General features: G+C 34.6%; 1 protein-coding gene across 5 annotated transcripts in view; it reads right to left on the reverse strand.

Annotated features, from left to right (window-relative positions):
- LOC132742433 (alpha-2-macroglobulin-like) overlaps positions 1 to 12,061 on the reverse strand; it is a 74,475-nt gene extending 62,414 nt beyond the window's left edge. For all 5 annotated transcript variants that reach the window (XM_060730863.1, XM_060730860.1, XM_060730861.1 and 2 more), the window contains exons 1-4: positions 11,999 to 12,061; positions 11,095 to 11,295; positions 4,949 to 5,110; positions 1,152 to 1,333 (exon numbers count right to left, since the gene is read on the reverse strand). In XM_060730863.1, the coding sequence (XP_060586846.1) occupies positions 1,152 to 1,265 (114 nt within the window). In that variant the 5' untranslated portion in view covers positions 1,266 to 1,333; positions 4,949 to 5,110; positions 11,095 to 11,295; positions 11,999 to 12,061. The remainder of the gene's footprint in view (positions 1 to 1,151; positions 1,334 to 4,948; positions 5,111 to 11,094; positions 11,296 to 11,998) is intronic.
- Between the last annotated feature and the right edge of the window lie 4,815 nt (positions 12,062 to 16,876).

A 16,876-nucleotide genomic window follows, 5' to 3' on the forward strand; every position in this document is an offset into this window, starting at 1 on the left:
GCATATAGGGAAAATCAATGACCCCCCGGGGCGGGGCCAATTTTGACCCCAGGGCTTTTATTTGAACAAACTTGGTAGACACTCACTAGAGGATGTTTCATGCCAAATATCTAAGCTCTAGCTCTTATGGTTTTTTAAAAGAAGATATTTAAAGTTTTTTCTTTCGGTTGCCATGGCAACCAGAGTTCTGCATGGAATTAAATTCTTTGAACAATTTTTAAAGGTGACCACCAAAGGAACATTCCTGTGAAGTTTGGATGAAATTGGCTTAGTGGTTTATGAGGAGATGTCATTTAAAGAAAAAGTTTACGGACGACGGACGGACGGACGGACGCCGGACGAAAAGCGATCACAAAAGCTCACCCTGTCACTTTGTGACAGGTGAGCTAAAAAGGCAAATTACTTTTCTAAAATGAATTTTAGGATTATCTGCCCTTCTGCAATGGTGTCAAATTATGATAGTTATGATAGTCAACATGGAAATCTAGATTGAGGTAAATACTTTGACAGTTCCTGAGAAAATGGACTGTTATGGTTAAGGTTAACCAGGAATGTTAACAATATTGTTTTCTCTTCCATTAGCTTCATTTGACATACTGACCTAAAATCCAATATAGGTCATCTACAGGGCAAAACAATCAAACTATGAAGAGAAACTATGTAACCTTGACCTTTTACCTATTGACCTATATACCAATAAGAATTAAATAGAATCAGGCAAGCAGATGACTTTTGGACATAACATGATATTGCTGTCTGACATATTAATGGCATTAACCAAGTAAAACATTGTGCTAAAACTATTCACCTTAGTGAGACTGAAGTTATGTAATAAGTTTCAAAAGACTACATTTTATACAATTGAGGGAAATACTCTTGTATGTATAAAGGAAATGTTTAAGGAAATACTGCAATCAACACAAATGCAATGTGTTAACTTCATATAATATACGTCATGTTATTTTGATAGGTATTTATAACTAGATGGACTGTTCCACAGTCATGAGACAATGTTTAAACATTTTCTTATATAGAATATATGCCATGTTTGTAGCAAACCTGTATCATTTTCTTATATAGAATATATGCCATGTTTGTAGCAAACCTGTATCATTTTCTTATATAGAATATCTGAAATGATTGTAGCAAACCTGTATCATTTTCTTCACGTCCATGTATTGATCAGAGTGTATGCAAGCTGAACATCTCTTTTTCCTTTTAGCTATTGGACCTCCTGGACGTTCCAAAAATGGCATAGGAAACATTGGAGGATTTTGATTGGGATTTCCTTCTTTCTGTCAAAACTTCTTTGCCTGGCTACAGAATTTTCTAACTGTTCAAAAAAATATCAGTATGTTTCAAAATTTCTATTACATCTTAATAGTGTAAATTTTATATCTTCTAGATTAAGATATATTTTAAGTATCTTGAAAATTAAAACAAATTTGTTCTAATGTAAAGCACATAATAAAGAGGTCATTAAACATGGTTGGGAACAATACTGATTCTTTTGGACTGATGCAAAAACCTATAGCGTCTTGTTCAACGTAAGTTAGACAGCCGTGTACTCATCCAATAAAATTCAGTTTTGTACTCAACTCAATAACCTTATAATATTTTATTTTGTTCACAGCCTGTCGTTTGTAGTCATGATTACAAAATTTAAAACAAGACCTGTCCATGCTCCACTTTTCTCATTGCAGGATTATATAACAAAAGCAACATAGAAAAGGGGCAAAATTCAGACTTACTTGCCTTTTATAGTCGACAAATATTCAAGTTTGAAGTGAATACCTTTGAAACTCTTAAGAAAAAGGAAAATATTCTATGTCAAAAAAGGGAAGTAATTGATAAAAAATGACTGCAGAAATGCATTTCAAATTTAAAAGTGGACAAGTATACCAAGTTTAAAGTGAATATCTTTGATACTTTTACAAAAATGAACCTTAAAAAAAGTTAACCTAGAAATTCAAAGTCAAAATGGGCATAACTGAGAAAAATAAATTATTAAGTTTTCTGCCCTTTAGAAATGCATTCCAATTTAAAAACTGAACAAGTGAAGTATTCCAAAGCCAAAATAAGTAAAACAGGTGTATAACTGCTAAAATGAATTTTAGGACTATCTGCAATGGTGTCAAATTTTTAAAATCTAGTTTGAGGAGAATTACTATGATAGTTCCTGAGAAAAATTGACCTTAACAAAAAGGCAAACCAGGGCAAAAAATTGAAATTGAAAATGGGACATACCTTTGCATAAAAAAATTTAAGGATTATCTGCCCTTTTGAAATGATATCCTTTTATGACAATTAACATGTATGCAAGTTTGAAGTCAATAGTTTTTTGAGTTTCTGAGAAAATGAACCTTAATAAAAATGTCAACTGATGCCAGAAAAGCTGCACATTTTTTCTCCAAAATGTTGAGTTTAACAAGAGGGCCAGGATAGCCCTAGATCACTCACCTGATCCATCAAACTCATCCGAACAATTACCTAGACAAGCATTCTGACCAAGTTTCATGACAGGTGAGTCAAAAATGTGACCACTAAAGTGTTTACAAGGATTATCCCTATTTGAGCAGTGTGACCTAGTTTTTGACCCCAGGTGACCCATATTCAATCTTGACCTAGAAATCATCAAATCAAACTTTCAGACCAATTTCCAGGACACTTGGATCAAAACAGTAGCCACTAAAGTGTTAACAAGGTTTGCATCCGAGATGACCCATGTTAGAACAGATCTGAGCAATTACCTAGACAAGCACCCTGATGATTGAGGTAAAAATGTGACCGTTAGAGTGTTAACAAGGTTTTTCTATTTTTAATTCCTGTGATTAAGTTTTTCATCATTTTAAAGTTATTAAACACGTTTTCAGAAATTTCAGGATTGAAAGTAAATTTTGATAAAACTAAAGTTATTTGGATAGGCTCTCTTAAATACAGTACAAGATCTATTAAGACAAAATGGAAACTGACATGGGGTGATACACAGTTTAAATTGTTAGGTTTGATATTTGATGTTGATTTAGAAAAAATGATAGAGTTAAATTTTAATGAAAAACTTCAAAAAGTTAAAAATAGTATAGGATACTGGAAAAAAAGAATGTTAACACCTATAGGAAAAATTACTGTTGTTAAGTCATTACTCCTTCCTTTATTCACTCATTGCTTTACAAGTTTACCAACACCTAATTCAGCATTTTTGAAAACACTTAATGACTTATTTTATAAATTTATATGGGAAGGTAAAGCAAAGATAAAGCAATCAGTAGTAATTAAAACATATCAGGAAGGTGGCCTAAATATGATTGATATTGATAGTTATATACATTCTGTAAAGATAAAATGGTTTAAAAGGTATGTTAGTAATAGTAGCAGTAAATGTTATAAGATAGTGATGGCTTTATTCAATATTGATAAAGTGTTTAGCACAGGTAAATTGTTTTGTAAATTGACAATTGATAAAATTAAAAATGCTTTTTGGATAGATGTTTTAAAAGCTTATATGATTTTTACAGATAAACTTTGTATAGACAGTTTAGAACAAGTGTTACAAATGCCATTGTTTTACAATCATAACTTGTTAGCAGGAAATAGATACTTTTATATCAAAATTTTTTATGAAAAAGGAATCAGATTTGTTAACGATATTATTAATCCCCAAGGCGATTTTGTAGATTTAACTTACTTAGAGCAGGTGACACAAAAACACGTAAATTTTTTACAATATCATAGTTTGAAAAAAGCAATATTATTATATACACAAAAGCTAAACATTTCTATTTGTAAAGATTTTATTAATGTTCAATACCCAATTATGAGTTGTTATATAAAACCTATTTTAATTACACAAAATATCAAAAAGAAATATGTTTATGAAATTCTAGTTAGAAATCAAGATGTACCAACATGTCAAGAAAAATGGAACTCATTTTTTACAAATTTTGATATAAATTGGAATTTAATATATAGTTATGTATTTAAATGTACCAAAGATTCCTATATTCAGTGGTTTCAGACAAGAATAATTCATAGAACTTTAGCAACCAACTCACTATTATTCAAAATGAAAATTGTCAATAGTAAAATGTGTACTTTTTGCAATTGCCAAGAGGAAACTCTGTTGCATTTATTTTTGGGAATGTCCAAAAATTCAATTGTTATTTCAATATCTGAAAGACAAGATAGATAATTTGGATGATAATTTTAATTGTAAATCATTTATTTTTAGGTTCTGAAGTTAATGATTTTAAATATGAATTTTGTTTTTAGAATTGAAAAGATATATTTATTTGTCAAAGAGAAAAATCGTGTTACCTACAATACCTGGTTTTAGAAATAGTCTTAAATTGGCGTGGAATATTTATAAAAATACAAATTTGACCAAACATGTAAATGAAGGATGGCAAATTGTAAGAACTTTAATAAACTAATAGGCTACACTAAATCAATTTACCCCAAACCAATATTCTTTGTTTGTTTTGAAGCTGTTGCATAATACATTATCATACATAATTGTTATACATATTATATGAAAATTGATTGAATGTTTGAATATAATGTATATTATAATTATATAAAAAATATTATTATAGATGATGATTTAAATATTATGTAGATATCATGTAAGGTATCAGAGGGATGACCCCGACCCTCTCATACCTATTACGGGGTAAATAAACGGGGTTACCCAGTTGGGGCCTCAAAAAAAAAAAAAAAAAAAAAAAAAAAGTTTTTCATCCGAGATGACCCATGGTCGAATGCATCCGAGCTTTTACCTAGATAAGCATCCTGACAAAGTTTGATGATGATTGAAGCAAAAATGTGACCGCTAGAGTGTTAATGAACAAGTGTGGGTGGAGGATGGAAGACAGACTACGGACCACGGGCATTCAATGATCCTAAAATCTCACCCTGAGCTAGCTCAGGTGAGCTTAAAATGTCATCATACCTCTGTTAGAGTAACATCATTTTGATCTGCCATAAAAGTAAGTCTCTTGTCAACACCTTTTAATCCAACAATAGCTTCACCTGTTGTTTTCACAATTATCTCAACTTCCTCTCCTGGTCTTACTGTTGACTGTCCAGTTTTAGAAGTCACTTCCAGTTCAACCTATTTAAAAAACAATACAAATAGATAAAGTTATGACAGTCAATGTGTTTTCTGTTCAAAAAATGATATGGATTAGAGGGAGCTATTGTTTCAAGATATTGTGGATTTTAAAGACAGATATAAGATGTAGTTTGTTGCTCATGATAGCTTCACAGGAAATCCATGATGGTTTCACCCAAGTTTCAACCAAGTCTGCGCCTAGTACTTACTCCTGGACATTGTAATTTCTAAGTAGAAGATGGTCAAAATTTCATGTAGTTTTCTTTGCAAGTTATTTTTAATGTATCAAAAAACTAGAAATGTTTCTGAAGAAAAGGATGCCTCACACTATATAATTATAAATCAGGACACAGAATAATATGAATAAAGCTGTCAGGACAGGACAGTGTTGGCATTTTATAAACAATTTTTCAATTAAAGACTTTTTCATGTAACAGTTTTGAGGATTGATGGCTGTTGATAACAACTGACTTCAAATTCCCTTGATGCATGACAGAGTTATGAATTTGACAAGATTTTTTAACTGCTGACCTTGGACCCCTAAGTGTGACCTCAACCTTGGAGCTAGAGGTTAAGATCTTATGCATCACACACTGCCTCATCATGCTTCACATTTGATGTCCCCTAATGCATGACAGAGTTATGGGCTGGACAAGATTTTCTAACAGCTGTAATTTATAGTGCAATATTATACAAAATTATTGATACTTCAATATAATCCTATTAAATCACCTAGTTGTATTCTCTGTGGTTTGCTTTTCCCATGCTTAACATGAATAACTAAACTGTGATAAAAATTCTACAAACCTTTATTCTGAGCAATTAAAGCACATCTAATGCTACTTTCTTAACCATACAAGAAAAAAATCCATTAATCACATATAAAGTATTTGGACAGTTCAACTGTCAATGCCCCTAGTGTATATCAACAGCTATGATAATTTCATTTTAATTTTACTTCTAAATGGAAACATATCTTAAATCAGAAAAGCACATGAGTTCTATTTATAAACTAACATACAATGTATACATTGTTTGTCCATACTTAAAGTAATTTACTGGTAACAGTTTTCAGTCAGGGTGACTGTGACCTTGACCTTTATGCACCTATGTCCAAAACAGCCAGGCTTTTCTAATCAATAGGGGTGATCATCCTATGTAGTAAGAATGCTATGGATCCGTTGGTTTTCCAGTTAATGAATGGAAATGGTTTGTCTGTTGTGAGTCAAATGGTCCTCCAGTGTTTTAGCAGAAATGGTTTTCACATTCAAGGTCCCTGTGTCCTTGACCTTTATGCATTGGTGCCTAAAGACAATACTCAATGACAGTGATCATTTTATGAAGTTTGAGGACTGTGTATCAAATGGTTCAATAATCAAGGTCACTTTGACCTTGACCTTCACATATCAGTGCCCAAAAGCAATAAAGGTCTCCCACCTAATAAGGGTGATCATCCTTTGAAGTTTGAAGGTTATGAGTCAAATGGTTCTCTAGTTAATTGAGTACCAACTATACATTTGCCAAACAATATACCTTTTCTTTGAAAGGAGGCATAATAAAATCAAATGCCCAATTAAACCTTTACAGCAACATTTGTTTATCACTCTCATAATTATAACATAACTTCATTCATGTATGAGAACACTGTGAGAAGGGGAGTAACTCTACCTATACTCTCCAACAAATTGTCTACACAGTTATTTAATTTCTCCTCACATTATTTTAATATATTTTGCAGCAATTGATTATAGGGCAGTGATACACAAACAGAGCCTACCAGCTGGTAATAACAAACCCTGATAAACTAAAGTGAAGTTAAAACAGAACTTTTTCTGATAGTTCTAACAAAAACCATCGCTAAGCAGGACCACTCTTAATTTTATTTATTGCATCTGAATTTAAAATAATATTTAGTAAAGATGGTCCAAGTAAACATCATTTACTTGTGCAAAATGTAATTAAAATTGCATATTTGACCTTGACAGTCAGTGTCATTTACAGATCAAGGTTAAACTTACATTACTCAACATATCATTGTTGTCATAAATGACTGTATTGTCCTGGTATGAATGAAATCTATCTATTATAGTTAAAGGATCTCCACTGAGGTCCAAAAGCATAAAAAACATTAAATTCATTTTTTTTTTACATAGATCAGCTGGGTCTCACAGAAAGGTATGCAAAAGATAATGAAGAAATATACCCAAAAATAAAAAAAAATCTCTTTTTGTGCTATTGTTAGTCCAATTTGAGTGAAAAGCATTGCAGTGATTTTCAATTTTGGGTCATTTTTCACAATAAGAATAATTATTCTGGAAAAACATTGAGTGAAAGATCTGAAATTTTGCACACAAGTTATTGGTTTAGACCTTCATGAAATGGAACATATATCTTGAAAAAGTATTTTCAGTCCTATCACATCAAAAAAAAACTCAGTAGTCTCTTTAACAACAAGATATGTTTGTAAAACATGTATGCCCCCTATCAGCAGCCAATTAGTCATGTGATAAGGTTATTATGACTTCTGACCCAGTGATCAAACAATTAATAAGGGTTATCAAGTCATGACCTTAACCTTTGACCCCTTGACCCAAAACTCAATAGGGGTCATCTGCCGGTCACGACCAATCATCATACAAAGTTTGAAGTTCCTAGGCCTCAGCGTTTTTAGTTAATTGATCGGAAACCGTTTTAACATACAAGGTCAATGTGACCTTGACCTTTGACCCCTTGACCCCTAAATCAATAGGTCATCTGCTGGTCATGACCAATCACCATACCATGTTTTGAAGTTCCTAGGCCAAAGGGTTCTTAAGTTATTGATTTGAAAGCATTTTTACCTACAAGGTCAAAGTGACCTTGCCCTTTGATCCCTTAACCCCAATATCAATAGGGTCATCTACTGGTCATGACCAATAATCATACCAAGTTTGAAGTTCCTAGGCCTAAGGGTTCTTTAGTTATTGATCAGAAAACCGTTTTTACCTAAGAGGTCAATGTGACCTTGACCTTTGACCCCTTGACCCCAAAATCAATAGGGGTCATCTACTGATCATGACCAATCACCATATCAAGTTTGAAGTCCCTAGGCCTAAGGGTTCTTTCGTTATTGATCGGAAATGGTTTTTACCTACAAAGTCAATTTGACCTGGACCTTTGACCCCTTAACCCCAAAATCAATAGGGGTCATCTGCTGGTCATGACCAATCACCATACCAAGTTTGAAGTTCCTAGGCCTAAGGGTTCTTTCGTTATTGATCGGAAATCGTTTTTACCTACAAGGTCAATGTGACCTTGACCTTTGACCCCTTAACCCCAAAATCAATAGGGGTCATCTGCTGGTCATGACCAATCACCATTCCAAGTTTGAAGTTCCTAGGCCTAAGGGTTCTTTTGTTATTGATCAGAAACCGTTTTTACCCAAGAGGTCAATGTGACCTTGACCTTTGACCCTTGACCCTAAAATCAATAGGGGTCATCTACTGATCATGACCAATCACCATACCAAGTTTGAAGTTCCTAGGCCTTAAAGTTCTTTAGTTATTGATCGGAAACTGTTATTGCTTACAAGGTCAATGTGACCTTGACCTTTGACCCCTTGACCCCAAAATCAATAGGGGTCATCTACTGATCATGACCAATCACCATACCAAGTTTGAAGTTCCTAGGCCTTAAAGTTCTTTAGTTATTGATCGGAAACCGTTTTTGCTTACAAGGTCAATGTGACCTTGACCTTTGACCCCTTGACCCCAAAATCAATAGGGATCATTTACTGATCATGACCAATCACCATATCAAGTTTGAAGTTCCTAGGCCTTAAGGTTCTTTAGTTATTGATCGGAAACCGTTTTTACCTTAGAGGTCAATGTGACCTTGACCTTTGACCCCTTGACCCCAAAATCAATAGGGATCATCTACTGATCATGACCAATCACCATATCAAGTTTGAAGTCCCTAGGCCTAAGGGTTCTTTCATTATTGATCGGAAACCGTTTTTACCTACAAGGTCAATGTGACCTTGACCTTTGACCCCTTAACCCCAAAATCAATAGGGGTCATCTGCTGGTCATGACTAATCACCATACCAAGTTTGAAGTTCCTAGGCCTAAAGGTTCTATTGTTATTGATCAGAAACCGTTTTTACCAAAGAGGTCAATGTGACCTTGACCTTTGACCTCTTGACCCCAAAATCAATAGGGGTCATCTACTGATCATGACAATCACCATACCAAGTTTGAAGTTCCTAGGCCTTAAAGTTATTTAGTTATTGATCGTAAACCGTTTTTGCTTACAAGGTCAATGTGACCTTGACCTTTGACCCCTTGACCCCAAAATCAATAGGGATCATCTTCTGATCATGACCAATCACCATACCAAGTTTGAAGTTCCTAGGCCTTAAGGTTCTTTAGTTATTGATCGGAAACCGTTTTTACCTTAGAGGTCAATGTGACCTTGACCTTTGACCCCTTGACCCCAAAATCAATAGGGGTCATCTACTGGTCATGACCAATCACCATACCAAGTTTGAAGTTCCTAGGCCTAAGGGTTCTTTAGTTATCACTCGGAAACCATTTGGTCTACGGACCGATGGACCGACGGACCGACAAGTGCAAAGCAATATACCCCCTTTTCTTCGAAATGGGGGCATAATAATTAATAACAAAATTATAAAAATTTAGCCTAAATTCAAAATTTTGACCTCGACAGTCAAGGTCATTCAAAAACCAAGGCCACATCTGAATTAATCAGCATGCCAGTTTTGTAATCAGTGCTCTTTTGTTTAAGAATGAATCAAATTAATAAAGAAAATATATAACAAGGATATGACAATTTACGCTAAATTCAATAAATTGACCTTGACAGTCAATGTCATTTATAGATTAAGGTCATTTTCTTATCTTTACAAATGTCAATTCTGTCAATAAATATATTTACTCAAGTATGAATCAAACCCACTGTGTTTTACTATTATTACAGAAAAAATATCAACAATACATTGATATCAATTCTATAATGACGGCTCTACAAACAGACAGACAGATGAAAAAATGAAAAAAATAGAAGTGCACACTATCTGTATGATCACATACCAAGTATCATCATGGTTGAAAACTGAACACAAATCTGCATTTTGTCATAACTCAAAGAACTTTTGTTCTTTGAGTTATGACAAAATGCAGATTTGTGTTCAGTTTTCATTGGCTTTCATTACTTCTATAATCATAGCAACAAAAATAAAACAAAAATCAAATGTAGACATGATCCCCATAATGGTCTTTGTTTTACATACCAAGTACATGTACCATTTACCTATATTTTAGTGTTTCTTCTTTTTGAGTTATGACTGGAAAAGGGATGGAATGATGGTTATAAAGGAAGGACAAATGGACATTAAACCTATACACCCTTATGGCCTTATAAATGCCAAAATGCCATAAATTAGGTTGATTACTGACTTTCCATTTTGAAACAGCATTTACTGTGCAATGTAATCATTGGAAAAATGTTGATAGTTTACCATTGGTAAATCACAGATTATTGATTTCATTACTGATTTATCATCAGCATCTAATCATAAGTCAAAATGGTTGAACCTAGAAAGCATGTGCCTTAAGCCAAATAACAAATTGTATAGATGGGTTAACTATAATTATAAAATACAGGTAAATATTTTGTTTAGAATTACAATTTTGGTTTATACAGAATTTATTTTAGTTCGATTGTGTAGGAAGCTATAAGCTTATAGACACACTTTCGAATCCGTTCCTGGAACCAACCAGTACTGAGCAATGTGTGTAAAGTTTCTTGCTTAATGAAACAATGACTTGCCCCTGATAGGGTTTGAACTCATGCCGCTAGTGATCATTAGATTACTAGTCCAACGCGTTAACCACTCGGCCATGCCGCCACACGAATTACAATTTTAAATCCATTTTACATGTTTTTACATATAGATACATGTAGGCATACTGTATGAAACAAACCTTTTGTTGAGAAGACCATTTAATATCAATGTCAAGATATGCAGTTATGAGTTCCTCACTACTTGTTGTCCCATCAGTATATGGCACTATTTTGTATCCTAATAATCGTGTTTTAGGGGCATGTTTCTGTTCTAGTTGAATACAGTATCCATCTGCTACCTCATACTTCTTTATCTCCTCTGCATAGTAATTGTTCACAACCTTCAACACATTTACATGATGTAACATGAATATTTGCATAAAACTTTACAATATGGAAACAAAATCATAGTTTATTTACTGAAAGTCTATACAATTCAAGGTGTATGGGTTATTAGATTACTAGCACATTTTACTTCACATCACTGTATCATTTATTGCAATAATCTTATACAATTCAAATGGTATCATCTTTTGCCATCACAGGAACCAGATTGGTATATTTAGAGGCAGTTTATGATCCATTTGGTGCCTACTTATTTTATTAATTAAGTTTTTTACTTAACAAAATTGAATGATCTTATCTTGGTAGACAGTCATTTCAGAATCATTTTAGTTAATTCGTACAAAAGATTTACCTACTCAATAATTCTAAGATGATTTTCAATGATTTCACTACACACATAGGAAACAGACTCATTAACTGTCACAGTTTTTGAAGAATCAAAATTATTTAAAAAATTTGGTAGAAGTTTCCCCAATGCAAGAAAAATATAGCATATACCCAGGCTATTCACAATATCCCTCAAGTCATCTAACTTTTACAACAAATTTGATGTATATGAACACTTTTGATAGAGCTTCAACTAATGGTCATTTTTGTCAAACAATATAAATCAAAATCTGTCATATTCGATGACTTGAAAGAGTTTTTATTATTTTAAGAAGACCATACAACTATATTGTTAATTAGATAAGGTCTTACCTGATAGTAGGCAATATCCCCAGCTTTGAAAGGAGTTAGTTTGAAACATCTCTCTTCCTGAAAAAGGGTCAAAAATAAATAAATAAATATAAAATGATTTAGTATTAGGAAACATATTATTTGACAAAGTCTGTAGTTTCTGATCACCTGATTTCTTTATACACAAGTGATATGTAAAAGTAGTGACATTACTCACTCTCAGTTCAAAACTTTATTTGAGCCGTGTCATGACACAACCAACATAATGGTTTTGCGACCAGCATGGATCCAGACCAGCCTGCGCATCCGCGCAGTCTGATCAGGATCCATGATGTTCGCTTATCAACACTATTACAAGTGGAGAAACTGACAGCAAACAGCATGGATCCTGATCAGACTGCGCGGATGCGCAGGCTGGTCTGGATCCATGCTGGTCGCAAACCCATTATGTTGGTTTTGTCATGACACGGCTCATTTAGAGGTTAATACTTGGTTGCTGCTCGCCATTATGCGATAATGGCCCGAAGATGTGCATCATGGCCTGAGGCCCGAAGGACATTATGAACTCGAGGGCCATTATCGCATAATCGCGAGCAGCAACCAAGTATTAACGTCTTTAATACCTATGTCCGAAATACGGCGTTTAGACATCGCCGCTTATCTTGGTTGTCGCCCTTTCTAAGAAACGGACAGTTGTCAATGTAAACAAATATTTGTCATACTGTACAGATTAACTTAGAAAACAAGACAACACAATTAAATATAAGAAAATGATGTTTTATTGTTGTTTTTATCGATAAATACAGAATTCTACCCTTCAATATTTGTGTTAGAATTACATTTTGAATCTCGAGATAACGAGTAACGTTAGTGTCAGTTTTTTGTTGTTGAAGTTTTGTGCCTTCAAGAACGGTTTCTGAGACTGTCTAGGTCTAAATGCTAACGATCCGACCTTTTCTTATAGTCAATCTAATATCATTTTTGGAATTTATGAGAGTCATGTATTGTCTTGAGTTTATAAATCTTCAATGATAAGCTTTGCTGATTGTAATTATGTCATTTAAACTTTAAAAAATTGTGTGTGCAAGTGACTACAGTTCATTCAACGTCAGCAGCCATCTTGAAAGTCACTGAGAGTTGATGACGTCATTCTGCACATGCGCTCATTCACTCGCCTATTATGGAAAAATAATGCAGAGTAGCAAGGCGGCCAAAATTGCATAATGACCTAGATATTGCCATAATGGCCCTGAATACCCTAGTTTCTGTTACTATATACAGTAACATAGGTATTAAAAACTTTTATAGAGGATCAAGAAGATTTTTAAAGATTTTAGTTGCCTAAGCAACCAGAGTTTGACACAAAATACAATTATTCAATAATTTTAATATCTTTTTACCAGGACCATTCCTGCCAAATTCAATCACCAATACCCAGGGGTATCAGAGAAAATATTGTTGAACAGACCAATGATATACCAGGACCATTCCTGCCAAATTCAATCACCAATACCCAGGGGTATCAGAGAAAATATTGTTGAACAGACCAATGATATACCAGGGCCATTCCTGCCAAATTCAATCAGCAATACCCAGGGGTATCAGAGAAAATATTGTTGAACAGACTAATGATATACCTGGACCATTCCTGCCAAATTCAATCACCAATACCCAGTGGTATCAGAGAAAATATTGTTGAACAGACTAATGATATACCAGGACAATTCCTGCCAAATTCAATCACCAATACCCAGGGGTATCAGAGAAAGTATTGTTGAACAGACCAATGATATACCAGGACCATTCCTGCCAAATTCAATCCCCAATACCCAGTGGTATCAGAGAAAATATTGTTGAACAGACTAATGATATACCAGGACAATTCCTGCCAAATTCAATCACCAATACCCAGTGGTATCAGAGAAAATATTGTTGAACAGACCAATGATATACCAGGACCATTCCTGCCAAATTCAATCACCAATACCCAGGGGTATCAGAGAAAATATTGTTGAACAGACTAATGATATACCAGGACAATTCCTGCCAAATTCAATCACCAATACCCAGTGGTATCAGAGAAAATATTGTTGAACAGACCAATGATATACCAGGACCATTCCTGCCAAATTCAATCACCAATACCCAGGGGTATCAGAGAAAATATTGTTGAACAGACCAATGATATACCAGGACCATTCCTGCCAAATTCAATCACCAATACCCAGTGGTATCAGAGAAAATATTGTTGAACAGACTAATGATATACCAGGACCATTCCTGCCAAATTCAATCACCAATACCCAGTGGTATCAGAGAAAATATTGTTGAACAGACTAATGATATACCAGGACAATTCCTGCCAAATTCAATCACCAATACCCAGTGGTATCAGAGAAAATATTGTTGAACAGACCAATGATATACCAGGACCATTCCTGCCAAATTCAATCAACAATACCCAGTGGTATCAGAGAAAATATTGTTGAACAGACTAATGATATACCAGGACAATTCCTGCCAAATTCAATCACCAATACCCAGTGGTATCAGAGAAAATATTGTTGAACAGACTAATGATATACCAGGACAATTCCTGCCAAATTCAATCACCAATACCCAGTGGTATCAGAGAAAATATTGTTGAACAGACCAATGATATACCAGGACCATTCCTGCCAAATTCAATCACCAATACCCAGGGGTATCAGAGAAAATATTGTTGAACAGACTAATGATATACCAGGACAATTCCTGCCAAATTCAATCACCAATACCCAGTGGTATCAGAGAAAATATTGTTGAACAGACCAATGATATACCAGGACCATTCCTGCCAAATTCAATCACCAATACCCAGTGGTATCAGAGAAAATATTGTTGAACAGACTAATGATATACCAGGACAATTCCTGCCAAATTCAATCACCAATACCCAGGGGTATCAGAGAAAATATTGTTGAACAGACCAATGATATACCAGGACCATTCCTGCCAAATTCAATCACCAATACCCAGTGGTATCAGAGAAAATATTGTTGAACAGACCAATGATATACCAGGACCATTCCTGCCAAATTCAATCACCAATACCCAGTGGTATCAGAGAAAATATTGTTGAACAGACCAATGATATACCAGGACCATTCCTGCCAAATTCAATCACCAACACCCAGTGGTATCAGAGAAAATATTGTTGAACAGACCAATGATATACCAGGACCATTCCTGCCAAATTCAATCACCAACACCCAGTGGTATCAGAGAAAATATTGTTGAACAGACCAATGATATACCAGGACCATTCCTGCCAAATTCAATCACCAATACCCAGGGGTATCAGAGAAAATATTGTTGAACAGACCAATGATATACCAGGACAATTCCTGCCAAATTCAATCACCAATACCCAGGGTATCAGAGAAAATATTGTTGAACAGACCATAATGATATACCTGGACCATTTCTGCCAAATTCAATCACCAATACCCAGTGGTATCAGAGAAAATATTGTTGAACAGACCATAATGATATACCAGGACCATTCCTGCCAAATTCAATCACCAATACCCAGGGGTATCAGAGAAAATATTGTTGAACAGACCAATGATATACCAGGACCATTCCTGCCAAATTCAATCACCAATACCCAGTGGTATCAGAGAAAATATTGTTGAACAGACCATAATGATATACCAGGACCATTCCTGCCAAATTCAATCACCAATACCCAGGGGTATCAGAGAAAATATTGTTGAACAGACCATAATGATATATACCAGGACCATTCCTGCCAAATTCAATCACCAATACCCAGTGGTATCAGAGAAAATATTGTTGAACAGACCAATGATATACCAGGACCATTCCTGCCAAATTCAATCACCAATACCCAGGGGTATCAGAGAAAATATTGTTGAACAGACCATAATGATATACCAGGACCATTCCTGCCAAATTCAATCACCAATACCCAGGGGTATCAGAGAAAATATTGTTGAACAGACCATAATGATATACCAGGACCATTCCTGCCAAATTCAATCACCAATACCCAGTGGTATCAGAGAAAATATTGTTGAACAGACCAATGATATACCAGGACCATTCCTGCCAAATTCAATCACCAATACCCAGTGGTATCAGAGAAAATATTGTTGAACAGACCAATGATATACCATGGACCATTCCTGCCAAATTCAATCACCAATACCCAGGGGTATCAGAGAAAATATTGTTGAACAGACCATAATGATATACCAGGACCATTCCTGCCAAATTCAATCACCAATACCCAGGGGTATCAGAGAAAATATTGTTGAACAGACCATAATGATATACCAGGACAATTCCTGCCAAATTCAATCACCAATACCCAGTGGTATCAGAGAAAATATTGTTGAACAGACCAATGATACACCAGGACCATTCCTGCCAAATTCAATCACCAATACCCAGGGGTATCAGAGAAAATATTGTTGAATAGACTAATGATATACCAGGACCATTCCTGCCAAATTCAATCACCAATACCCAGTGGTATCAGAGAAAATATTGTTGAACAGACCATAATGATATACCAGGACAATTCCTGCCAAATTCAATCACCAATACCCAGTGGTATCAGAGAAAATATTGTTGAACAGACCAATGATATACCAGGACCATTCCTGCCAAATTCAATCACCAATACCCAGGGGTATCAGAGAAAATATTGTTGAACAGACCAATGATATACCATGTAACATGTAAATGCATGGTTAGTTGTCCCAGTCCCACTCAACAGTAGATTATTCTGTCAAGTAGAAAATCATCCCATGTCAGTTCTTTTTTTCAATACACTAGTGACATTATTCATGTGATCTAAACTTAAAAGATGAACTAGTAATGTGTCTGTTA

The sequence above is a fragment of the Ruditapes philippinarum genome, unplaced genomic scaffold (assembly GCF_026571515.1).
Source record: "Ruditapes philippinarum isolate M1 unplaced genomic scaffold, ASM2657151v2 ctg265_1_1_1_1, whole genome shotgun sequence".
NCBI classification, from domain to species: Eukaryota; Metazoa; Mollusca; class Bivalvia; order Venerida; family Veneridae; genus Ruditapes; species Ruditapes philippinarum.